The sequence below is a fragment of the Plecotus auritus genome, assembly GCF_963455305.1.
Source record: "Plecotus auritus genome assembly, chromosome: 9".
Classification (NCBI taxonomy): domain Eukaryota; kingdom Metazoa; phylum Chordata; class Mammalia; order Chiroptera; family Vespertilionidae; genus Plecotus; species Plecotus auritus.
In genome coordinates, this window is record NC_137783.1 from 146,328,800 (window position 1) to 146,355,597 (window position 26,798).

Below are 26,798 nucleotides of genomic sequence, written 5' to 3' on the forward strand. Positions count from 1 at the left end.
TTAAGAGGCAGAGCTGCACATGGACCAGCTGCAACTGGAGAGCATAATCCTTCCATCATCCTCCCACTCTTCCTCAGACTCTGCTCCCAACAGGCCTTTTCCATTTTTTAGGGGAGAATCCCGCAGTTCGCCACACAGCAGTCTGCCCAAACCGAATGCCTTCACACGGGGCGTGGGGCCCTGATTCAGCAACCACTTGATTCAGTTTCGCTTCTACAGTAAGCCACGGGCTTGGTCACCAAACCCTCTCTAAGCCCCACCACCAACGCCTCCCTCTTCTAATCGATAGGTTCTAGATTAAAGCACCAAAGGGGGGCTCACGGTCTCCTGACAAGTCTCTTCTCCCCTGACAAAGGGAGGTCGCTGGATCATGAAATTAAAAGATGAAGCTGCTATAACCCTCTCCTCCTGGAATTCCATGCTTCCGTGCAACACATGCACACACACACACACACACACACACACACATGTTCACGCACACACACACACCTTTCTCTCCTATCCTCTCTTGATATCCTAAGCCAAATACTGCTAAAAGTTTCAACAGGTGGCCTTCCCTTTGGGGATCTCCTCTACAACCCTGTCTGCCAGGCTGCCCACCCGGAACCTTGAATCTTGGGAGGAAACCACGAAAGGTATCGAGTGGGCTTTAGCCTGTAGCACCGGGGCCTAGAGAGAACTCCAGCATGAAGGGTTTTCCCCGCCCCTGCGGCTCCTCACATCTCCTGCTGCATTTCTCATACCTTAAGTTGGAAAAAGAAGCCTAATGAAAGCAAAGCAAACCACCCCCCACCCCGGGCGCGACACCCACGGGGGGGGGTGTGGAGGGGGGGGGAGAGCCTTACCATTGCACATGGGGTAGCTGTCTGTCCAGGCGGGCTGCTGGTGGAGGAGGTTGTTGCTGGGGTTGAGATTCATTACACCACTTCCTTCCAGAATCATGATCTGTAAGGCGATCAAACAGCCCGTTCAGTCAGTGCCTCTTGGACAAACGTCATCTGAGAGTACAGGTCAGAGAGTTAATTCAAGAAGAAAGGAAAAAAGCATTTGCCCTTCCCACCATTGCCTCCAAAGCCTATTTCTACGGCCCTTTCAGTAAAAGCAAAACTCACTGGCAATTAAAAATTTCCAGGTTCAGTTTTCATATGCACGAGGCAAGTTTTTACAGCCACCTATTCATAATGAATAATCTCCGATCAGGAATGAAACGAAGGGAAAATGCAATACCTACTCACAAGGCGAGTCTGGCCAGAAGCCAAGCCTTTTTTTTTTTTTTTTTTTTTACAATAGTGAAAATGCCAAAGAGATTTTGTTTAAAGTGGAATTGCAAACAATGAAAATCCAAGCTGGTAGAGGCACAGACCTGGCACCTGTGTGGGAGTCCTAGCCCACCAGCGAGGCCCTCACCCGGGCACCCAGCAAGTATCCTCAGCGCAGATATCTGCCGTGGGTGGGCAGCGGTCAGAGGGCCTCTGTCATATTTCATCTAGAGCTCTGCCAGTATCTGGCTGCATGATAATGTCAGGAATCCTTGGTTTCCCTTCCCTTCCTCCCTGGTACTAATTCTGACCAGCTTTCTCTCTCCTCTTAGACTATCATAAGCTCCGAAAGGGACCGAAAGGTGACTTTTCCAGTCTAAGGGCTCATTTTTTCAGTAAAGGGCCCAGGAGAAGAGCCTTTCTGTCATGGGCTTGCTTGAATTTTTTAGACAATGTAAAAAGTTTACACTTAGAAAATACTTCTTCACTTCTCCAGCATCTATCATGTGCTCACCCCAAGCCAGGCACCCTCCACCTTCAGACCTCAGCCCCATAAATGAATGCTCAGTCATTCCAAAAGAGATCAGCCAGGTTCCAGAGGTGCTTGACCATTACCGGGATTGGAAGGTAACCCGCACTTTCTAAATGTTGGGGTAGGGAGAGGAAGCCAGCTTCATAGCAGCAGATCATAGAAAATTTTCTGCCTGTTTGGGGTCGGGGGGGGGGGGGGGTGGGGTGCAGTGGGGAGCTTGCATCCTTAAGTGTCCTCCAGGATCAAAGTGCCCACCCAGAGTGGTTCCAGCCCTCAAAACCCCTTGCTGTGATTTAGCCACTGCTCCTTAGTTTCTGTGGAGGGCCTGAGAGGGAAAGGGAGGGGCCTGGAAAAGGAATACAAAAGTCATTCATGTATTCATTTATTCAACAAAAATGTATCAGCCCTACCAAAGGCTGGGCTCCATCTTAGGTACTGGGGACAGAGCAGTGATGACGAGTTAATTAGGTTAGACAGAAACCTTTATGACGATTATTAACTACCTAGATCTGAGCCTGTTCTTATCGTCATCACGGTTGTTTGACAAAAATTGGGCCTAAATGCAGTCTGTGTAGAAGGTGGAAAGGGCCTTGATTGGAAATTAGTTCCTACACCGTAAGCATTTGGCATGAAATAGGGCATGGCACCATAGCAGGTGTCACTGGGAGGAGAGACGCAACCTTTTTGGATAACCCGGGTGACCCGGACCAGAAACAGCCATGGCTTTCAGTTCTCCGACACAAACACGAAAGAAAGTGACTAAATTGACTTTTAAAAAAATATGTTATTGATTTTTAGAGAGAGAGAGGAAGGGAGAGAGAAAGACTCAGAGAGAGAAACATCCATCCATTGTCTCCCGCACGCACCCTGGCCAGGGATTGAACCCACAACCTGGGCATGTGCCCTGACTGGGCATCGAACCGAGCCCTTCCCATGCACAGGATGATGCTCAACCAACTGAGCCACCCTGGCCAGGGCGACTAAATTGGTTTTTAAGTTCCCTTACAGAAACCTCCACGATGCTTACCCTCAGAGAAGGAAAAAACAACCCAACTGACAGCTTTCTCTTTTTCACAATAACTGGGCCTTTTCCCATCCCACTACGTTTTAGAACAATCGCCCTAAAGCTACGAAATCAGGTGAGGGACTTCAAGGCGAAAGAAAACCTCTCAGTCCCCAGAGGGGTGGCTGGGGAAGGGAAGGGGCATGGCCGGTCTCCTGTTTGCTCAAGGCTGGGCTTGTTCCTCGCCAAAATTTGCTCAACCACAAGCAGTAAAAAGGTTACTGTTTAACCCTGAAAGGGCTGAAGCTCAGAGCCCAGCCCATCTGCAGGGAGGAATAGGCCCTCCAGGCTGGGGGGATGGGCAGGGGAGACTTCCCTGAAACTATTATTTCACAAGGATTTGCCTGCAGGGCTGTTTCTAAGTGGCCTTTTCAGTGGAAGCAAGACCTGCCCTGGCCAATTCTGAGTTACCTCTTTGGTTGGCTCAGATCTGTCACCACTTCCCAAAAGAAAACCCCAGCAGGCAGGGTGAGGTAAGGGCTACGCTCCCTGCTTTTGGATCCCCCTGTTACTGTGCATGACCTTGAGCCACTTCCAAGTCTCTTCAGCCAAAAACTGATGTTCACTTTCTCCACCTGCAAAACGGGAACAATCCCACCCTCCAAGTACTAGGAGGCCAATGAGTCCATGCATGGAGAGAACTTAGTGGGCAGCAGAAAAGAATTCAGTGAATGTCACAGGACAACGTGGACCAGTTCCCCCTGGGTTTCCGGTGCCCACAAGCCCCCTTCCTCTGGCAGACATCCTTTCTTGCCATGACCTTCGGGAGGCATCCAGAACTCCTCAGAGAAGAACCTTGAGGACTACAAAGTCGCAGCTGCCCCATCACCACCTGCCCTCCCCCCCAAGAGGCTGGCATACATGAGCACTGCTCCCTGCTGACACCCCCTTTCTTAGGGAAAGCAGCCAGCATAGTGAGGGCCCCTTTTTTACAGGGCGCAGTAAATGGTTACTACTCATAAAAGAGTTTATGTGGCTTAATCCTTAGTGAGTCAGAGTTCAGTTGAGCTCACCCAGGCTTGTGAGAAAAGGAGGTCAGTGTCTCTAGTCTAGCATGTCACTGCAGGGACAGTGCCCCTGGGGTGGGCACAGAAGGCCCCGGGCTCACACAGCTGAAGGCCTTTCACCAAGCCCTACTCCACGCCACCCCCGCCCCCCCCGCCCCGGGGCATAGTCCTTCAGGTGTAAAACGAGGGCATTTGCACCCCAACAGCCACAAGGACTGTTGTGGAGATCAAATGAGATCATGGATAATAAATGCGCCTTGAAATTTATTTTTTTAAAAGCATTATTATAATCAACTCGCCCACGCTCCCATATACTAATACAGAATTTCTAACGTACCTTATGATTACTTTATGGGGTGTGAAAAGCAATGTTTTTCATTTAAAAGTAGGGGGATCCTTTAATGCCCTTCTTTAAGCTTCCTGCTTTACCTTCAGCATAGCTTTTATTGTTTCCTAGCAAAAGAAAAATTTAAAAAAACACACACAAAAAAAACCAAAAAAAAAACAAAAAAAAAACAGCAAAACATCAAGGATGTGAGGTGGAGACTTGGGATCTTTGAAGCCTGGGTTAGAATTCAGGCTCCATCCTGAGCCAGGCGACCTTGAGTATGTTAACTTATTTCTTCCCTGGTTTAAGGGGGGAGTCAGGGAAAGCATGGATGTCCCTTAAGCCTAGGACTGCTTTGAAGGATAAGTAGTCTAATGGGTTTAAAGGAGTCTAACCCAGCACCAGCACACGTGCCCTCAATGAAAACCAGTTTCCTTTCCTTTCTTTAAACATCCGTTCTCAAGATATTTCTCTAACACGCTTTACTTTTTCCAGGACTGAGGAAGTAAATTCAGAGCCTAAAGTAACACTGACTCCATCCTTTGAGTCAAAAGCAAGCTAGAGAAAGGACTCACCCCTCCTCATCCCTAGCTCAAGGGGGGATTCTGGGGGGGGGGGGCGGTCCTCAGTCATGTGCAGTAGGTGAAAAGCAGCATTTTTCAACCTCTGCATGATTGATGTTTGGGGCTGGGGTGGTTCTTTGTTGCAGGATCATGCTGCGCATTGCAGGATGTTTAGCTGCATCCCTGGCCTCTAGAATCTAGTAGCATCCCCAACCCCAAAAGTGTCCCCGAAAGCTAAATCATCCCCCGTGAGAAAACCGGGTTAAAAGTAGAGCCTATGGCAGTGACAGCTCTGACTTTGATCTTCCTAGTGTGATGACCTTGGGCTGTCCCCTACCCTTTGCGAGTGTCTCTATTCTCTCCTGGGAAACAGGCATGGCCAACCACCTAGGCCTGCGGGAGGATGAAATGAGATAGGGGACAGTCAGGCCCCAGTACAGTGCCTGGTCCAAACCAAATCATCCAAGTAATGGCGTCCTAAGTGGAGGTTTAAGAAAATGCACTGGGTAGCAAGGCCAACTTTGTCTATTCCCAGGTGGCATTCTGGAAATATAGCATAAATTGTTGCTTGGGCTATTAAAAATTACACACACACACACACACACACACACACACACACACACACACACACAAACTATAAATTGCATTTCAAACCCAAGGACTGAAATGCAAGGTAGGTTATCCAGGGAAGTTTTTCATCTACCTTCACTTATCCCCTTTCACATGTAAGAAAAATGGGAGGAATAGTATTTGGCTCTAGACTCCCATTAATCATCCAAACTTTCTCACTGACCAAGACGTTACCTCTGTGCAAACGTTTCTAAGACTGACGCTTCTGGAGACAGACATGTACAATTTCCTGGAAGAGGAGGAGCCACGCCCCTGCCCCGTAGACTACAGGATGTATGGATGAGAACCTCACACCAGGCTTCCAGCCAGGACCTCTTAGGCATTGACTGCCCTGCAAATGACGGGCCAGGAGGGCTTGGCCAATCCGAAACACGTTTTTGCAGAAGCAGCGCTGTGCTGTGCCGGGGTGGCCCCAGCCTGCGTGGTGGTGGGAGAGCCAGGCCACTCTCTGCTCCCCTCTTTGTTAATGGGCACAAACTCCCACACAGCCCCAAGTTGCTTCAGTGCCACCCACACATAGAGACGACCCACCACCCTGTGCCCACACCTCTTCTAGGTCTTCATCAAAGTTAGAGTCCCTTCCGGCCCCAGCTTGACCATCCCCAGGACTGGGGGGCAAGGACCACAACGCTTGGCATGACCCTAACATGTAAGAGTCTCACATTTTGCCCGCGGCTCCGGGGCACACATGGGAGAGGGTGAACGTGGCCACAGAGACTGGAGCTCCCTGAAAGGACAAATTCAAGGTGAGAGGAGCTTCACACCAGCCCAGCATCGCTGTGTTTCTCGGGGCCAAGTCAGAGCTCCTGCCTCAGGTTGAAAGCGAGAGTGAACAGCGAGGGTAGGAATCTCTATTCAGCCCGCCAGCTGGCTGTGTTGACCTTAGGGAAGTACTACCCTCTCTAAAGCCTCAGTTTCCCCATATGACAAAAAGCAGGAGGGGATGGAGTTGATGTGCAGATCCAACGAGAATGTAAAATGCTCGGCATGTCATCTCATCCACGGCAAGTGCCAGGAAATGTTAGCAATTGTCACAGGGCCTGCCCCCCACCCACCCTACCCTCCCGCCCCCGAGTCTCCTGAAACTGTGTTGGTTGGATTTGGAGACATCCTTGGAGCCAGGGCAGACTCTTCAGAGGCAGGGTGGTATAATGGTTAGTGTCCCCGCCTCAGGAGTCAGAGAGCCACAGTTCAAATCCTGCCTGGCTTTGCCAATTTGCTGAAAGGGCAAGTTTGGACAGAGAATTCAACTTCTCTGGGCCTTCGCTTCCTCATTTACAAAATGAAGACGATATGAAAAGGGTTGTTGAAAGATAAAATGAGAAGATACGTGTAAAATTCATAGAAAAGTATTTGATACATAGTAAGCACTTGTAAATGTTAGCTGGTTCTTATAATAATACTTTTTATTTGTCGTGTTGTCACTATTTTGTTGAATATCCAAGGAGGAAATTGAGGGCCAAGTTCATTTCAAGCAAGGGCTCTAACCTCTTCCACCTACACAATCTATACTAGCTGGCACTGTGGAGCCTAGAGCTGGATTCGCTGCCTCCCCACACCCCATTCAGGGCTGCTGTGTGGATGCACCATTAGGCTGAGCTATGAGCAGCGTCTTTCAGCCATTGCTCACAGAAGCCGTGCTATGTCCCTGTGGGCATGGTGCCTGCTTGGGGGACGGAAAGCCATTCCTCCTGCCTCCATTCCTCCCACAAGACACACTGTGCCCGAGGCTGCCAGGAGCCGTGGGAGAGCACACCTCCACAGACCCCGGGTATCGCTCTGCCTTGCACTCCCACACCACAGCTGGTGTACAGGTGCAAAGGAGAGCACCATGTCTAAATGTTAGCTCCTGCCAGAGAATGCTCAGTTCCTACAAAGCACAGGGTCTGGGATTGGAGCTTACAGAGACAAGAAAGCAAGAGGAAGGCGCACCACTGGGACTCTGGCAGGGAGCTGGGGCCATGTACCCCAGAATCCAGGAGGCTATACCGAGTCTCAGAACTCCTATCACTCCTATCAAGGCCAAGGATTGCTCAACTGGCTTTCCTTCTTACATACTGAGAGAGACCCTCCCAGCAAAGGCAAATGCAGCCCAGCGTGGGCTTGCTCAGCTGGAGGGAATGTCTTTTGCTCCATGGTGGGGTTACTGAGACCTAGGACTGAATGCTGTAAATATAATGATAATTATCATTATTACTAAAGGCCTGGTGCATGAAATTTGTGCTTGGGGCGGGGGGACCCCTCAGCCCGGCCTACACCCTCTCACAATCCGGGACCCCTCGGGGGATGTCTGACTGCCAGTTTAACCTCCCTCTTGCAATCTGGGACTGCTGGTTCCTAACCGCTCACCTCCCTGCCTGCCTGATCACCCCTAACTGCTCGCCTGCCTGCCTGATCGCCCCTAACTGCTAGCCTGCCTGCCTGATCACCCCTAACCACTCTGCCTGCCTGCCTGATCACCCCTAACTGCCTCTGCCTTGGCCCCCGCCACCGTGGCTTCGTCTGGAAGGACGTCTGGAATGATGTCCGGAAGGTCGTTTGGCTGTCCTGATCACCCCTAACCATAATTAGCATATTATGCTTTTATTATTATATATTACACTAAAGTATCTAAGGCTTACTGGACACTTAAAATGTGTCAGCTCTTTGTTAATAGTTTTAAATGCATTATCTCAGTCGAGACAATAACTCCATAAGGCTAATGTTAAGTTATTTCACAGATGGCCAATCTGAAGCTCAGAGAAGTTAGGTAACTTGTCCAAGGTTGCACAGCTTAGCAAGAATTGGAGCTAGAACAGAATTCAATCTTGGACTGTCTAGCAATAAACCCTGGGAATTTAGCCACTTTATGCTGAGAAGAAGGTATTTGCCGGAGAAGAATGTTGCCCTCAGCTCATCCTCACCCCCACACCCTTCCATACATAGTCATGCATTCTCCCTGTGCCATTTGGGGCCTCATGCCTTTACCACGCTTCTCCAAGATTATAAAATTCTCTGGCCCATTCAATCATGCGGGACCCTGATTGAGACCCTCTTTCCCTTTTGCCAGAGCAATCTCAGGCTACCTCTCATTCTAATATATCCGAGCTCCTTTCAGAATGAAAGAATGGAAAGCTGCCTTCATTCTGCCTCTTCTGCAATATGCTTAGGTAGGAATATGCTAGTGGTCCCAAAGCTGGGACAGTTTCATTCATGATACTCTTTGAGCCATTAAAGCAGAGCTATGCACAGATACATAGGTACACATACACAGGCATACATATACACATACATGTATACATACATGCATACAGGATAGGGCAAATGTAGGTTTAGTTGTTCGTATGGAAAACAATACAATAATTAACAAATAATAATAATACAAGAATAAACTCTGTGTTTTATGTACTCACGACTGTATACCTATTTTTGCCATAGCCTGGCAAGATACTTTCTCTAAGACCCTATAAATCATTTTCTTTTATATTTTGGAATTAAGCTGGTTCATGATTATCTGTGCTTTACCTGAATGAGACCTCAGGCCAGAAAGCACAGTCTGCTCCTGCTGCAAGGCTATGATAGACGGGGGGGGGGGGGGGGGGGGGGGGGTGGCCGCTAAGGGCCCCAGAGCAGACTTGAAGCAGAGCTTGTGCCTGTATTCTCTGTGCCCAGCCCCAGGGGACTGGAATCAAAGCCAAGGTCTGCCATTCGTTCAACCACACCAGCCCCAAATTGCCACAAACCTGGGTAATGTTACTCCTCCAGCCAGCAGAATAATTAGGCATTTTGAACAATAGTTGTGGCAATGACAGCGACATCCAGACCATTCTGGGTCCTTCGTCAGTTGCCAGCAGGTGAAGTCCAAGCCTTTGCCTTACGGATGTTGCAACAGCGTCCTGACTTCCCGTTTCAGTATGACTGTCGTTTCAAAGGAACTACACTCCCAACCAGGAGGGAAGAAAATTCACGTACGTGCAAAGTCTCACTGAATGTAATACAGGCAAAACTCGTGTTTTTCAAGTGAATCAAAATGTGAATCAAGCTTGGGGAATGTATTTGATCCTCTCGGGATGACATCACAGGTAATTTCATAACCCTGTGATGTGTTTTGAAGCAGACATTTCATGCTCCCGGGGGCAACATCTGAAGTACTATTCCTGGGCTTTCAAGCGTTTTCGTGAGCAATGATGCAGATTCGGGAGGCCAAGTGTTGATCCATTATAGATACACTTTACTGACTGTAAGCCATTTGGAAATAAATATACATATTATGCTGATCTTTATCATTCTTGGTGCCAGACTCAGACAAGATGAAGATACTGACAGCAGACAAGCACTGAAGTTGATTGAAAGACAAGATGACCGTACATGGCCTCCGGAGCCTTTATCAGTCCCATTCAGATGTAACAAACTATGAAGAATAAGGCAAGCTTTGAATCTAAAGGTCACAGAGCCTTTCAAGATCTCAGTAGAAGCCAGGGCTCTCCCCTGTTACCAAAACCACACGTCCACACCTGGTTTTGCTGTATTTTGTGGGCCCTGGGCTTTCCAAAGACCTTCAATTGACCCCTACAGATCTATGGACACCAAGGATCTTTAAGAATTCTCTCTCGCTCTCAGGCTGGATTGAAATTTAAAGAAGACTTTTTAGTGGAGTCGGGGTTGGGGTTTACTCCAGCCAACAAGAGAAGGCCTGAGAGACTCTATTCTTGCTCTCTTACTCAACCTTGGTGTTGCCTTGTTCCCCTACAGGGACACCAGAAGGGCCTCGCTGTCCCTCTCCTTCAGCAGCTGACAGGGAAGCCATGCATCCAGCAAGGTCACCCTGGACCTCTGTTTGGCAATGAAGTGAAGAATTCAGCAGATTTTCTACCATCCTGAACTTCAGCATCTGTCTTCCCACTACCCCTCTTTCTCTATTCCAAAACCAAATGATCCTAAAGTAAAGAAAGTTTAGCGAAACAAAACAAAAAAAAAAAGAGGCCTCACCTCTTATTACAACCAAAGGCTTTTGCAGGTCTTTGGAGAGGCAGAGGGACTGTGGCATCTAGGATGACCCTATGACCTTATTTTCCTGCTTAGCTAAGAGGCCATACAGGTGTTTCAATAGACCACCTGTATCCTCCTCACCCGAGAGGGGTTAAACTTGAAGTTTCCTGGGATCCTACCCATGATCTAGGAATCAGGACCTACATTTTTACCAACCTCCCTTCACCAACACTTAAACCCCCTCACGATAAGAGCTTCTGGTCATAGATTCACTTACTTGCCTTCCCTCATTTCCCACAATAAGGAGATACCAGTCTCAAAGGAAACATCCATAAATGCCAGGAAATCCTTGAAAAGTCAGAGACTACGCATTCAATCCGGAGAACTCACGCTCCAATCTGTCCATGTGATTCTATCACCACGTTGTCTGTCAGCTTGAACTAAAGCAGGTCCCAATGCCCGGTACCACCTCACTGGGAAATTCGGCAGGGCTCAGCTGCTTACGAGGATGAGTCTCTGAAGCCTGAACAAACAAACCCGACCTCAGAGCACAGCATTTGCAGAGGATTTTTATGACGGTTCCTCCTATGAAGAGAATCTGGTGGCTGGCTGAGTCACCCCTTACCTGATCCCACCCCCATCTTAGCCTTTCAAAGGTTACTTAACCACCCACTAATATAAATATTTATCCATCTCCATATATACACTGAGTGGCCAGATTATTATGATCTCTGAACACATAATAATCTGGCCACTCAGTGTATATTCTATATAATAAAAGGCTAATATGCAAATTGTCCCCTTGACCAGTAGTTTGACCAGCAGGCAGGCCAGTCAACTGCCCATGACTCCTCCCCCTGGCCAGGCTAGCTGGACCTCACCCATGCATAAATTCATGCACCGGGCCTCTAATATATATATGTATATACACACACACACATACTGAGTGGCCAGATTATTATGCGTTCAGAGATCATAATAATCTGGCCACTCAGTGTATATGGAGTTGGGAGACACCTTTACTCCAACCAACAAGAGAAGGCCTGGGAGATTCTATTCTTGCTCTCTTACTTATCATCTGTATACATATAGTGTCTACTAGATGCTGGGCACTGTGCTGGGTTCTGGGGACAAAACACAGATGCTACCCTCCCCCAGTAGACTATTCAGCAAGCACAGCACTTCCAAAACAATGGTAGCTCTTTCCAAAGTCATCTGAGCTCAGTCCCCACCTCCAGTTGGGGACAGAAGGGAGCAAGAGCAGAGAGAGACAGACAACCTTTGCTGGCATTTGGAAATGACCAACCTTGAAAAGAACTTTAACTACGTTTAAAAGCAGGACCGATCCTCTTCGCTCCGGCAACCCCATGCCCTTGCCTTCACAAGGAAACCCTTACGAAGGAGGCACAGAGAGGTTACGAAGAAGTCAGCTTGGCAGGCAGGGTAAGGCCCCTGAGTTTCACAGAGCAGCCCCAGCCAAAACCAATCACCACTGGGGCAGAATAAAGCCGTTGGTTGTCTGGATGGCTGAATGTCTCTCCCGAGACAATGCCGTGTTTATGTGTAGGAGGGCTAGGAGCAGGTTGTTAACATGAAACCCACCGTAAACAGAGCTGTTAATTCGGGTGCTGGCAGGGGCTTCTGTTATCTTCGGAATACCTCCCAGAGGGCATAAGCCCTACCTTTTCATTTGAGTTGGCAGCAGAGTTATTTTTTTGCACCTGTTGCTCTGCTCCGATAACAACCAGTTAAGCATTGATTTGTTAGAAAATAAACAGAAAAAAAAAGCAAAGAAAGGCATCTGCCCAAACAGCCTGAGCTGGTTTCACTGAGCATTCATGCCAATTTGTTTTTCCTATAAAAACCAAAAAACAACAACAACAAAAAACCAATACATACACAAAACCCTGCATTTTCAGTTCAGACGCTACCCACCCACTCCCTCGGAAGTAAGAGGGATCAGGTAGGCCAGCAAGAGCTGGTCGGGCCTACAGGCCAGAAGACACTGTACTTTTCCATTGGCTGGCTCTGTGGCGGCGCTGAGGGGTGTCCAAGATCTGCAGAATGACATGGCCAGCCTCCAGCCAGCCCAGGGTCAGATCATGAATCAGATTAACATGGGCAGAGAAGGGGCCGCTGGGATAGCATCAAAACCAAACCACACTCCTCCAAATTGCCGACTTCCGAAAGTCAATATGATCCTGGGAGTAGGTGTGGTCTGCAGGTTACCTCCTAAAACAGAGACTCAGAGTGCCTGAATCTCATTCTGGCCTCTCCCACAGACTTCCTACGTCCAGCCCTGGGCAAAGAGCATAATTTGAAAACCCAGTCCCCAGACCATAGCTTTCCCACTGTGGAAATGAGGTTACCCATACCTACCTCAAAGGCGGGCTGTGCAGACTCACTCATGTCCTGCCAAGTGACTTGAGGTCCCTCGTCCCAGGTGGAAAGGACCTAAGCTCAAGGTGTGATTTCTGCATTAATCCAAGCATCATCACACTCTCATTTCTCATCCCTCTGTCAATATCACATGATGAGCTCAAGCCAAAAAGGGCCACAGAGAGCTAAACAAATCACTCAAATGGAGATCATGACAACACTAATTAAGCAATGGCATCATCACCCAGAGAGCAGAAGAAGCCTCTTAATATCTCTTTTTAAGCTTCGAGAAGAAAGCACAGGGTTCCCCTAGATGACCACCTTCCCCAGCTGTCTCTGTGCCCTTGACCTTCATTACCACCAGACCACTGGCTCAGTGGGGGGTCAGGGCAGTGGAAAAGGCCTCAGAAACGCCACTTCTCAAGGAGCATTAAGAACAGGGTGTTCCAACAGGGGAGGGATGTGGCTGGCTGAGCATTCCCAAGCATTCTTGTCATGAGCAGAGCAGGGAGTGGAGTGCCTCAGAACCAAATCGAGCAGCCCGAAAAAGAAAAGATTTAACAACACCCTCAGTTGACTGAAAAATAAATAAGATCAACCGCGCAGGAATGCAGAAAGGGTGGAGGGAGGTGAGAGCGGGGGAATAGAGTCGGGGAGGGGCTGGGATGGACTGGGACAATGGACTTGACCATTTTAAGATTCATGTTTCTTCCCAAGAAAAGATCAAGACACTCTAAGGAAAGGTCAACAGCCACTAATTTGGAATCTCAAAGACTGTATAATTACAAAACAACAACTCAAACTATGACAGTGATGACAGTTCCTACTTACTGAGCATTCACGATGTGGTCGGAATTGAGCTACGCTTGACAGGAATGACCTCACTGACTCCTTGCAATAACCCTGGACATTGGTACTAATATTATTCATTTTATAGATGAGGAGGCACAGAGAGGTTAAGCAACTTGCCCAAAGACACAGAGCTAGTGAATGAACTGGATTTATTATAATAAATATATCGAAGGGGGGAGTGCCACTTAATTCTTTGTAGCTTTGAAAACGAATTCTTATATTTCTAAAGGGGGGGGATGTCTTTTAGCATTTCATATTTTTATTTTGGAAGTTGAGATTCCTTTAAGTACAGCTCCTATAATTTTCCCCCTACATGTGAGGAGGAGGCATACTAATCATCCTTGTGCCCTGGTATGAAAGGTCCCTCTAACACACATCAGTGCGGACGCTACAGAAGCATTATTTCATGGCCACTCACACCTGTCCATCAACACTTCAGCCTGGCTTCCTGCTGAAGGCCCCTGATTGACCCAGGGGTTGGGCTTGACTTATTAGCCATGAAGAAAGAGCAGTTATTGTTACTGAAAGATTAAGGGGGAACTAGGGCTCCTTTGGAAAAGCATCTGATGTCTGAGCTGTCACGGGTCCTGATGACAGACCTGCCATGTTGTGGACATCACAGCGACGAGAGAAAGACTGTGGCTGTGTCATTCCAGGAGCCTGAATAAATAAACCCATCACTCCAACAATCAATCCAGGAAAGGTCTCAGCCTCTGCCACCGAGTCCACCACCCTGTTCGAAACCTTGGAGCAGTTTGTAAAAACAGACAGAACCTCACAAGGCTTATGCCATTATCGTCTTTGCAGTTTAGGAAGCAAATAATATATGAGTTTTCTTTCTTTCTTTCTCTTTTTTTTAATCCTCACGCAAGTATATTTTTCCATTGATTTTTAGGGAGAGTGGAAGAGAGAAAGACAGAGAGAAACATCAATGTGGGAGAAACACATCGATTGGTTGCCTCCTACACACGCCCTGACCAGGGCCCAAGTCGGGGAGGAATTTGCAACCAAGGTACGTGTCCTTGACCGGAATTGAACCCAGGACCCTTTGGTCCACAGGCTGACACTCTATCCACTGAGCCAAACCGGTTAGGGCAATACCTGAATTTTTCTCACAGATTAGAGGATATCCTATTTAGAAGAATTGGGGTTTTCTTTTTGTACCGATAATCACTAAATGACAGCAAGAAAGCTCAAGTTTCTTTTTAGTGCCTTCACACAAGGACAGACTTGGCTCACTTTGTCCCATTTTCCCTTCCGGAACACACTTTACTCTGCCTTTCCTACCTCACTGGTCTATGCAGTAAACCCTCTGGAAAATAAAAAATGCAGAGAGAATAGAGTCAATAATATTGTCATAACTACACATGGTGTCAGATGAGTACTAGACTTATTGGGGGGGGGGTCACTTTGTAAGGTATATAAATGTCTAACCGCTATGTTGTACGCCTGAAACGAATACAATATTGTATGCCAACTGTAATTGAAAAATATTTTAAATTATTTTAAAAGATGATGGGGGTGGTGGGGAGAATCATCCACAAGGCAAGCAACTGCTCACCAGAAAGGTTTTCCAAGGAATCAAATTTCTTCCAGCTTTCTCCCACTCCTCAAGGGGGTTCAGAGGAAGTCTCTGGTGCTCAAACAACATTAGAAGACGCACCAACTCAAAAAAGCGACAGCATCCTGCTGGCCAGGCCTCAGCTTTCCCCCAGCGCTCAGCCAGATGGGCCAGAGGAGAAGGAGCAGGGGCTGGCTCTCCACAAGAGTGTCCCGGCCTCGGGAGTCGTCACCTGTTGGAACAATTTCACCGCATCCAGAGGCAGGCTCAGCACCATACTTTGCAGGGCTCCGTGCCCAAGGGAAATGCCGGGCCCCTGTTCACAGCGTATTGAGAATCGCAAGGCAGCAGCAACCGGGCAGGAAACTGAGCACAGGGTCTTTCAAAGGGAGGGTCCTGCGTGACGGCACAGGTTGCAGATCTGGACACTGACTGGTGTCCAGATCTTTGGCCTTCACCTACACCAGTGCTCTATCCCCACGGGGGATGGGAGCGGGATCTTTTCTGCTTTTGCCCCATCAATGACCATTGGAAGTTGTTGGGAAAATTAAACTAAATATGACACACAAAAATAAAATAAAAAGATAAACTAAAGAGGACATTGAGCGTGCCTGTGAAGGCACCTGGCTTACAGCAGGCCCTCCACAAAAGTTAGCTATTATCACCATTATTATTATTGCTGTTGTCATTATTCTCATGATGCTGACGTCCCACTGCAACTCTAAAGCTCCCCATAGGCAGGAACCATGCGTGGGAAATACATACTCGTGTTTTGACAGAGACCATCCATTAGCTGACGCTGTTCAGAAGTCTTTTCATTAGCCCTGTGCGAGAGAATGCTCTCAATTAGGAGTTCTTCACCCTTGGTTTATAACATAGATCCATTTTTGAAGTCTGATGAGACCTACGGACCCCTCCTCAAAATTGTTTTAAAGGACAAAATCAATTATATAAGACTAGAAAGCAAGTGTCTATTGAAATACATTGATCAAAACACTTTTTAAAATAAATGTGCGATATAACAATATATGTACATCTTCATTAAGACATAAACTAAGATTATGTAGTATAGGTCTAATAACCTCCATGAAATATAGGAGTGCTGAATGTCACTATTTGGAGACAATTTGCGACAAGTGTAATGTGACAGGAACATGCCTGTAACATCTCCAGGTGACAGTCACAGTTACAGTTCATGCTACCGTGGAGTTTTGCCTTCATTCGTATCAAAGGAAACTGTTAAATTCTAGTTGGCTTGCTGAACATAAAAACAACTCTTCACATCCAAGTTCACAAATTCCCTGGATTCTCTCCATGGATACCAAGAGACCCTCGGATCCCAGATTAGGAAGTTTCCTGTTTTATTAACAGCAAAGACTGCTTGTTCAACTCCAACAGCTTCTAGAAACCACTTCCATGTGGCCAGAAGCCTCATTTGAACAAATTACAGGAGGCAGGCCCCAGAGTGTCTTGGCATAATAAGTAGGATTTTTTTCCAAAGCCTCTGGAACACCCAGGGCAATACCTTCCCTGCGGTGGGCAGTAGGTGTGTGGAAGCACACTCCAGAATTGTAGGGGTGGGCAATGGTAGATGAAGTTAGTCATGTGCACTGCCTGGAGGGGGATCCGTTTCTCCTGGAGGCTCCTGCCTGCCAGGCATCCAGAGACAGGGATAGGAACGAGCTGTGCTCTGCCCGGTCAGGTCTTCCGGCACCCCCATGGGGTGTGGTTTGCAGCCAGCCCAAGATGAGGCTCAGTTACGATGATTTAGCCCATCTTCCTGCCACCCACCTTCCCCAGTGAAAACCTATAGCATTTCTTTCCCAAGATCACAGTGCAGAACCAACATCGATCATTTCAAAAAACCAAACCCCAGAATTATTCATACACTTCAACCCAACAGAGACTCACTGAACACACTCATATTGAGGCTTTATCCTCGATTTCCACTCCATAGATTACCACATATTTACTCACAAGCATTTGTCTTGATGCTTTCAGATTCTGTGTCTAACTTCATCCCGACAGCAGTCTTGCGCAGATGTCATTAACCCCATTTCCCAGGTAAGGAAACTTCGATCCTAGGGCCTACAGAACTCACTCAGAGTCACTCAGCTACCCACGGCGCGGTCACATTTGAACCCAGGTATTTTGATGCTAAACCTAATGTTCTTTGGACCCTTCCAGCTGTTTCCAGGCAACCAAAACTCATAGCCTCCTGCCCCTTTAATATACAAGCAAAGTCTGCCCTTCATCTGTGTGCCTCAACCCATCACCTTCTGACCAGTGGAATTACAATGGGACTGAGGTGCTTCTAATTTTGCAAGTGGACATAATTGAGACTGAGGCTGGATTTGGGCCAAATCTAACACCCACTGCAAAGACCAAATAAGTCTTGTTGGTAGTCGGCATGCAGACAAGGCTGAAAACAGCCTCACCTTTTAGTCCACACATACCTGAGCCACCAGAACACATCATTATCTCCACTAAGGGAACTGCTGAAAAGGGTCCCGAGAGGGATCCCAAAATAATCTCTACAAGATTCTTTCCAGATCTCCCAGATCCTTTGTCATATATATATTAAAAAAAAAAAAGAAGACCTTCTTCAGATTCCAAGAAAGACTATTCAGACATTTAGAAGAAGTTTACATCCAGCTGAGAAAGAGCCAGCGGGGTGGTGGAAATTTCTCAAATCCATAATTGGGTAAAAGACGGCTAACCCCCAGGATTGTTTGTGTCAATAATATAGAGTGAGGGGGGAGTGACAGGATATGAAAGTTTAAGGTCACCACAATTACAACAGTATCATAGGACGTGTGCATCTAGATAAGGTCATGCAAAAGTAAGTCCTTGTGTTAAAATAGTGGGGTTAATGAGGTGGTCTATTAGTCTAATAATCAAAATATTATAATAGGCATTGGGGCTCCTTTTTGTTTTCGGCTTTGTTTTCATCAGAAAGCATGTTTTGAATGAACTGATGCTGGCCATATTGTAAATAAGTAGGCAGACAACTTTAATAATTATTAAGATGCTTCTGAGAAAGGAAGGAAAGGGGGCTTTAGGGTCAGGGTGTGGAAGAAGATTGCAGAGAAAAAAAAGATAATGTGGATCTAATGAACTATAAGGGGGGCCCAGCCCTGTAAAACAAACTGGAGACAGAGTGTGGTTAGGTGCTAGTGAAATCAATTTTTAAAAGAGTATTTTTACAACACGTCTCTTTTAAAACAAGGCCAATTAAAACCCTGGGAGCCTCTTTAAATGGGCCACCCTGCTTGACCCTGGTGCAGGCCTGGTTGCTGCAGACAACACGTCCCCAGGTTGGCTGCCCAGTGGCTCAGCCAATCATGCGCCCCTTCTGCTACCCCTAGGGTCTTCCTCTAGGAGAAGTGAGTCCCTGTCCATCCAATCTACCCAAGAATCCATGGACTGTCAGTCAAGTGAGCTGATCAGCACCACACAAGCTGAGCAGCTCCACTTGTGTCTGAAAGTTCACTTTCCAGCAGACGGCTTTGGTGTTTTATAGAAGACGTCAGTAGAGTGCCTTCTCATGTACACCCACTGCTCCCTGTGGTCGCAAAACAGTCAGCTTCATCCACCTCTGCACTCCCACCAACTTTGGATATAGGAGGCAGATTGATCAAGATGGGATGTTGTCATGGGAACAGACTCTAACATCCCAGTAGAGGCTCCAGGTATCCGGTCTTGGTACCTCCACCTATATCCCTTAGCCAGTATTCTGAAGATCCCAAGGAAGCCATTTAAGGCTCCTACTGGTTTTCTTTCATCCTGAGGAAGAAGGGCATCTCTACCCCATTCTCAGCTTTTACAGACTCCAGGAAAACCTGCTGACCTCCAGGCATAGGAAGGTCGTCAGAATCTCGGGGTTGGAATGGATTCTGCTGACCTTCCATTCTTTCCTAGTCATCAGATTCTAGGGGTTGAAATGGATCTTAAAGACAATCAGAGTCAAACTCCTTTATCCTGATGAGTGACTGAATTCCAGAGAGGTGGAGTGTGTTGCTCCGAGCACGTAGCTTTGCCGGAGCTAGAAAAGCAGGCCTTCTGACTGCCAGTCCCGGGCGCTGTCCTGCACACACACACACACACACACACACACACACACACACACACACACAAGCCCCCCACCCCCACCCCCCATTCCCCATCCACACTGTGCTCCAATCACTCACAAGGTGAATCTGAAATTCTTCAGGGAAAATTCTTAAAGAAATGTGTGTGTTTTTTCCCTTCTGAAGTCCAATACATTTTTTTTATCAAATAACTCTGAGGGATCCATGGAAATTTCTCCTCCAGCACATCCCAGCTTCCTGACATCAGTGCTATTCAGCTTGAACACATGCCCCATTCAATATTAACACCATTCTCCCTACCACACTGCTTATTTCCTGCACAGCTTAATGGTCTGGCCCTTTAACACCCTGTCCAATTTAAATAAAAACATAGCAATCACACATTTCTAATAAGAGCACAATTGCCTGTTCCTTAGGACAAATGATATTTTTTTAAAATCCTTTTAAAACTGCAATCAGAACACACTAAATAGAGTTTATCTTTCCCACCTCTGCAGTCATCCAACGGATTTAAGGGAATCCTGGCAAGATATGGCTGCCATCCTGACGCTGTCTTCAGATCACGATCGTACCGCAGGTTCGGCTGACCCACTTGGCCGGTTACCCCCGTAACCACGCCAGGGTGAGAACACATGGTCTCTAAACACCAAGCCTGCAGTGGAGTCAATACCTCCTGACCAGGGCCCCACCCACAACAGAAATGATTGTCACTTTAATTCTACCAGAAAGCCATCTTTACAAGAGAAATGGGCTGAAACGCAGCAAAAGGGTGTCACCAAAAAATCAGGTTCCAACTTTATAGTATCTGGTTCCTTAAAACTGTGGCATTGCTTCTCCTGTGTGTTAGCAGGTTCTGCCATGGCTGTTTTGGTGCTCACCCCACCCAGAGGCCTTTGAAAATCACCTCTCTTTGAAAGGACTTAGAAATGACTGCATCTGAGGTCAGGGGAGACCGGATAACTTTTTAATGACTTGTATAAATCTCTGTGTCTGTGTTTGATGCTTTAACATTGAACAAGGTTCTGAGCGCTGGGCTTTCAGAAAAGCGAGATGGTCTAAAGAACACAACCCGGGGCTAAAAGCCCCTAATTTGGAGGAGGGGGTGAGGGGTACGAGGAGGAAATAAAACAGTACTAGATTCACAAAAGCTAAATTCCACTTCCTAGCAGGGAACTGTGGCCCAAAGCACTCACATTCTGACCTAAGACCTGCTATGAATTCCTTCCAGTTTCCAATTCACCAACTGAATGCAATTGAGTAAACAGTTTAACCTCTCGGTTTTCATTTTGTCTCAGCCTCTCACGGAGTCGTAAAGGTATTGAAAGGGGATCTGGGTAAAGCTGGTGAATGAATGGGTGCGTTGACCTGGGATGGGAAGTGTGAAGGTGCCAGGCCTCTCCGGGGTTCAGAAAGGAACAAGGCATTTCCATGCTGGGGAGCTCACAATGTATTTTTTAAAAGAAACGAACATGTCACAGAAAGGATTGTTTGAATTTAACAAACAGATGCTTGTTAGCACAAAAGAAAATATATAATTGAATTTGAGCTCTTTGGTACATATGGCACCTGGATCAAAGGCATCGCCCTACCCATAGCCACCCTAAGACGGCCCAGTCTGGGCCACCATCTCACATAGTCACCCGAGAGAACTTACACACAGTGGTTCCCTCAAAGTTACTTTTTTTTTTTTAACATGCCTTTGTAAAATACTTTGGAAACATGGAAAAGGATGGTCTCCATTGTATTCATTTTTTCAAATGTGATTACAAACTTCCAAATGACCCTCATTTCACGTTTCCAGGTTCCAGCTTTTTAAATATCTAGCCACATAAGCCATCGGTGACTGGTGTGGAAGAGGCGTAATCCTACAGGCCTTCAGATTAACAAATGGCTTTAGAGTTATTTTACAGTCTCAGGATTCTGGGTCTCAAAAAGAGAACCAGGGGGGCCTTCTCCAACCTCCAAATGCAGCGATGAATGTCACTCTTACGAGCTCTGAAGAGCCTTTTCGGATAGCGTTGCTTCTCCGTGCAGTTCATCCTAACAACAGAACTTCATCTCTCCTATTGGAAACTGGCTCTTCCCTTGACCTCTGAAATTAGCACACGTCCACGCGTGATCCCCGGCTGCCCTTTTATACATGGAAAGGCTCTATCTGACTATATCCTCACACCCATGACTATAGAATCAAAGCCTGAACCAGACCTTCCGTCCAAAAGTTCTCAGAACCCGAACATTCACTCTCTACCTGCCCCTAAGGTAAACGACCAGCAGACACCCTTGTGCACACAGGCTCACAGAATTGCGCACTTCATCTGGAAAAGACACATGCTCCCTCAATACCGGGAGTATACCAGACCTTGGCAAAGGCAGATGGCGAACACGTCACCTTCCCAACTCGGTGGTATTATTTACCAACAAGAAGATGAATTCTTCACTGTCCTAGCTGCACCCACCCTGGGGCCAATATTTCTCCATGGTGTCCAAACCAAATCAGAAGAGTCCCTGACTTAGAAGGCATTTGGTGCTGCTGACTCACGTTCTGCCTGTGTGGTCATAGTAGTCCATTATGGGACAAACAAAAGGTTATTTTGTCACCTTGTGATATGGCGAAACTCTGTGCCAAATTTTTTTTTTTTTTTTTTTTTTTTGGACAAAGTCATTTTTAGGCAAGCAGCTCTCCCCAATGCCCTTGCCTACCTGGGCTGCCTGGCCGCTTTTCCCGGTGTGGATGCGAACGCCCTTGCTTATTTCCGGCCATCTTCTAACACCGAATATACCAAAAAGGACTCTGCCTTTCCCTACAACTGAGTCAGAAAAATTACCAGCAGAAGATGTCTCTAGAAAATGAGAACATGAGCCCCAACAGCTATTGAGCCAACCAGTTCTTCACCGAGCTAGCTGCCTATTCAGTTCAGAATTCAACCCAGGGAAATGGCTTTGTCACACAGATAGAGGGAAAGCACACAGGGACTAGACATCCAGGCTCAACGCAAGGAATTCACAGCTCACGTCCAGAGTAGCCCAACTGCCCCCCAACGTACACGTCTGTTAAGACCCAGTGAGGCAAGCACAGGTGAGGCGAGCTTACTTCCTGCCTGCTGCCTCCGGGAGTCTGCTTCAGTTTCATCTGTCTGATTCTAGCAGGCTTCTCTTTCCACTCAGGTGGTTGAATTCCAGATTCTAAAGAAGGTTTAAAAATAAGGACTTACCTCATTTGCTAAAGATTCTGGGTGGGAAATCCAATAGCTGTGGCTAATGGAGGGGAGGCGGCTGGCAGCCCTCACGCCAGCTCCTGCGGGGATGGGGAACCTGGGCTGTTATCACGTCTGAGCCCTCATCAGAGTGAAGATAAATGCATATGACAATAATTTTAAATCATTTTGTAGGATGTTAAGCAATAAGCCACCAACCGGGAATTCCCTAAGTCACTTCCTCCTCTTCTGATTGGCTGCCGGGCCCTTTAAAAAAATAAAATAAAGGATTACAAACATTGGCTCATTTGCATTTGGCCAACTCACACGTTAGTGTTCAAACAAAACAGGTCTAACCAGGTTATGCCTGTGTCTCAGGAACAGAGAGACAACCTATTAATGGGTGAGGAATTGATTTGCTGGTGACTGTTCTTTTCAGCTGTTTCAGGTGAAAAGTACCTGCACGCTCCCTTCCCATCAGGAAGGGAGAATGTAAAAGCAAAGTGAGCAGAAATTCAAATCTGGAGGAGATGACGGGATAGGAGAGTGACATCTGTCTCATGTACTACCTTATATTTAGTCCCCTCTGCTTTGGCATCAAGACCTTCGCTCTGGCTATGCAGGTGGCAGGTTCTGAAGGGGCTCCCAGCCAGGAAGCCCCCACACACGTAGGTTCTCTTCTTAGGCACCACAACTGCCTGTTGGACAGTGGCAATTTCAATGGACTTTGAAAAGCCAGTCCCCCACCCCACCCCCAGATAAGAGCCTAGAGAGGAAGTTTAAAGGGAGGATCCCAGGAGAGAGGACCCCCTGAGTCCTTTCAGGTGGAACAGCTGACTCTCTGGTTGGTGGGTTACCCAGGGTCTTTACTTCCTCTTGACACTTACATGGTCTTTTTAACTACTTATTGACAGAGGAAAATACCAAGATGCTGAAACCAGAAATAAAACAACATCTTTTGGGCAAGAGCCCCCTGGGGAAGCTCTTTGGATTTTAAATACCCATGCAATCCCCATCCCCTTGGGACAAGGACCTGCTTCACTGGGCCCCTAGGGCACACCCACCTACACAGGTGAGGGACTGTTCCTGGCACGGAAAACGTTCCCTCCCCTAACCATTAACTTTCTCTCAGGTCTTTCTGGCCACTGGCCTGGCATGAGCTAAGCGTCCAAGCAGATTTCTTGAACTCACCAGGCCGCCCCTCTGTGGGAGAGGAAGGGGAAATTGAGTTTTGGCAAAGACACAAAGATTCTGTGATTAAAACCAAGAAGTTCCTTGTGTGAAAAAGAAAAGTCTGTGTATGAGCAAAGGCTGAATCGAACAAAAAAGTAAGGTTGTCATGTTAAGGTGAGTGAGCAGTAGTAACATTCCTTTCTTGCTCGTTTGCCTAGTTTAATGCAACATGAATGGCAAGGTTTGTGAGAGTGGAGAAGACTTGGTGGGAGGGTTCAGATGGGTTTGATAGGGTCTTGGAACTCAGGCAGATGGGGAAGGTTTTTGAGGTTAGGGAGTACCACTTAGGGAGGCTCTGAAAAGCCCCTCTGTCTCCTTTCCTTCACTAAACATTCCCCACCATTCCCTCTCTTTAATCATGTATCTCCCAAGGGCCCTGTTAAAATGTAAATGTCTGATAAAAACACTAAAAGTCATTATTGCCCATTATCACATTAGCCCCAATTAGACTATCAGCTCCAGATCTGAAAGCAGGGCCCTGAAGGAATAGCCTGGTGATGTGTGGGGGTTTTTTGTTTGTTTGTTTGGTGTGTTTTTTTTCTTGAGTGATGAATCAGGAGTAGCAACTGAAGTAGCATTCCACCCGCTACAGAGTGTGTGTGTGCGTTTGTTGTGTGCATGTACGTGTGTGTGTGCATTGTACGTGTGTGTGTTGGAGAGGCAGGGTATTATTAGTGCCAGTGGGACTCCTTTACAGTTTTGCCTGAGATCAGCCTGAAGACAGCAGAGGGCACAGAGGGGAGGTGGAGAGGGGTTGCGTGGTCAAGAGGTGGTGAACTTCAAAAGCAACTTCAAAAATGACGTCACTCTCTGGGCCAGTGTCAACCACCTTTAATTGTAAGCCCTTTATTTTCTAGCTAATAAGTTCCAGGAACATCTCCATTTCTTTATCCTGCCCATTTTAGATCAGAGGACAGCTCCCTTAAGACACTCTTGAGAAGAGTCATTTTGGGATGGTGGAGACAAAAGGAGATGGAAAGATGTCACCTCATACTCACGAGCCACTGTATTTGTAGAGTTTTTGTCTATAAAGTACTTAACAATGTGTCTGGTATTTAGTGGGTACTTACTATTGGTCCTCTTCTTTACTTGGGATGTAGTTAAACTACACAGAAGACAAACAAAAACAATACCCTGACCTCCTCCTCACTCCCCCCAAAAACTAGATTTTCAGACACGTTTCATGCATAGAAAAATTCCTTCATAGTATATATGTACTAGAAGCCCGATGCATGAAATTCATGCAAGGGGCTCGGCCCTCGCAGCCCTGGCTTCATCCGGAAGGTCGTTCAGCGGTCTAGTCTAATTAGCATATTATGCGTTTATTATTATAGATGAGGTCTTTTACCCTATGGTCAACTTCAACAAGACAGTATTTGCATCAAAAATAGATGATAGAGATAGATAGGCCAATAATAGATAGATAGATAGATAGATAGATAGATAGATAGATAGATGATAGATAGATAGATAGATAGATAATAGATAGAATGGATAAAGTTCTGATATTTTACTGAGAATGCTAAAAGTTGGATTTGAGGCTGAGGACTTTTATTGCAAGAGTCTCAAATAGTCAACCATGTCTCTCATTGATCAGAAGTTTAAAAGTATAATCACAAAAATATCAAACACACCAGAGCCTTTATATCCTCAGGCCAAGATCAAGATAACAATGGGAACTGGAACCAACTTTACAGACCCAATTGCTCTGCAAATAGATCTTCCTGATCTTCCCCCTATTACTGTCTCAGACCTGCACAAAAACATGGAGGATTTGAATGGAGTCCTGACGCTGGTTCCCATGGAGGAAAAGGGGGAGGAGCAAACCAGAGGAGGTTATGTGCAGCAGCCTGGGGATCCTGCTTTTGGTTGGATTGTCTACTAGAAGATATACATCACAGAACCAAAGAAGCCCAAAGACCTTAATTCCGAAATCAAGGACAAGACAAAGAATCACTCTAAGCCAGGTATCAAGCCCTCAGGGGTCTGAGTCTTAATACCAACACAGGCTGTGGTTACAAGGTTGATGAGAGTTGTGTGCCTGCTTTGCAAGGAAGAGGATGCTTGCTTACTTTACACAGCACCTTTTAGAAGCCCTATATTTATTTTTGAAAGCAAGTGTGTGTTTATATATGTTTCTGTCTATCATCCCCTCCTGATGACATGGAGTTACCTCCAGGGCAGAACATGACAACTATTTAGTGAGAGACACCTAAGAATATTACTGTAGGACTGACAGGAACAAGAACCTCTATCTAGTGTTGAGGAAGGGATTACATAGAGCAGAAGATAGTCAAACCTCAGTTCTCAAACGTCTCCCATCTCAAACAATACGGTTCTTGACCAAGTTGTTCATGAAAAAATGTCTCGGTTGTCAAACCAAAGTTCTGTTTTCTACCTGACCACCCTTTCATGCTGATACCTCAGCATGACAAAAAAAAAGTCTCTCAGGCAACAAACAAACGAGATTAGCACAATTTTAAAACATAAAGTGGCCACAAGAGTGCTAATGTTGCTAAGGGTGTGAAAGAAGCAATAATCACAAGCAATTGAAGAGGTAGAAAAGCTGTTCAGAGGCAATGATATGTGAAAAAGTGAAGATGCCAAGCCCTGGATGGTTTTGCTCATTGGTTGGAGCATTGGCCCATGGATTGAAGGGTTGAGGTTTGATTCTGGGTCAAAGACTTGGTCGGTTAGGGTATGAACTGGAGGCAAACCATCGATGTGTCTCTCTCACATCAATGTTTCTCTCTCCTCCTCCTCCTTCCTCCCCTCTATTCTCTCCAAAAAAAATATCAATGGGAAAACAGGCCACCGGCACTCAGCCTTTTCTGCTTGTGAGGATTTTTTTTTAAAAGTGAAGATGCCAAAAACTGACTTCCTAAAGACACCCGTGGAATGGGTACGGAAAGTGATTCTTTTAAGGCTAGTAGGGGGCGGTTCAATAAATTTAAGAAAAAGAAGGGTGTTGGGTTTTTTTTATAGATTAAACAGTACACTCAACATGTATTGTATATAAAAAAAGGTTAAGTCAGAATCATTTGGGGGGGTCTGGAATGAATTAATTGAATTTACATTATTTCTAAAGGGGGGAAAATGCTTCAGTTTTTGGACAAATCGCTTATCAAATAGCCTTCA

At 46.5% G+C, this 26,798-nt stretch overlaps 1 protein-coding gene across 2 annotated transcripts in view; it reads right to left on the bottom strand.

The window, feature by feature from the left end:
* Positions 1–22,674, bottom strand: part of EHF (ETS homologous factor) — a 40,323-nt gene extending 17,649 nt beyond the window's left edge. The window contains exons 1-2 of one of the 2 annotated variants that reach the window (XM_080641191.1): positions 22,446–22,674; positions 846–945 (exon numbers count right to left, since the gene is read on the bottom strand). In XM_080641191.1, the coding sequence (XP_080497317.1) occupies positions 846–942 (97 nt within the window). In that variant the 5' untranslated portion in view covers positions 943–945; positions 22,446–22,674. The remainder of the gene's footprint in view (positions 1–845; positions 946–22,445) is intronic. The other variant, XM_080641190.1, reaches the window with a different exon arrangement.
* Between the last annotated feature and the right edge of the window lie 4,124 nt (positions 22,675–26,798).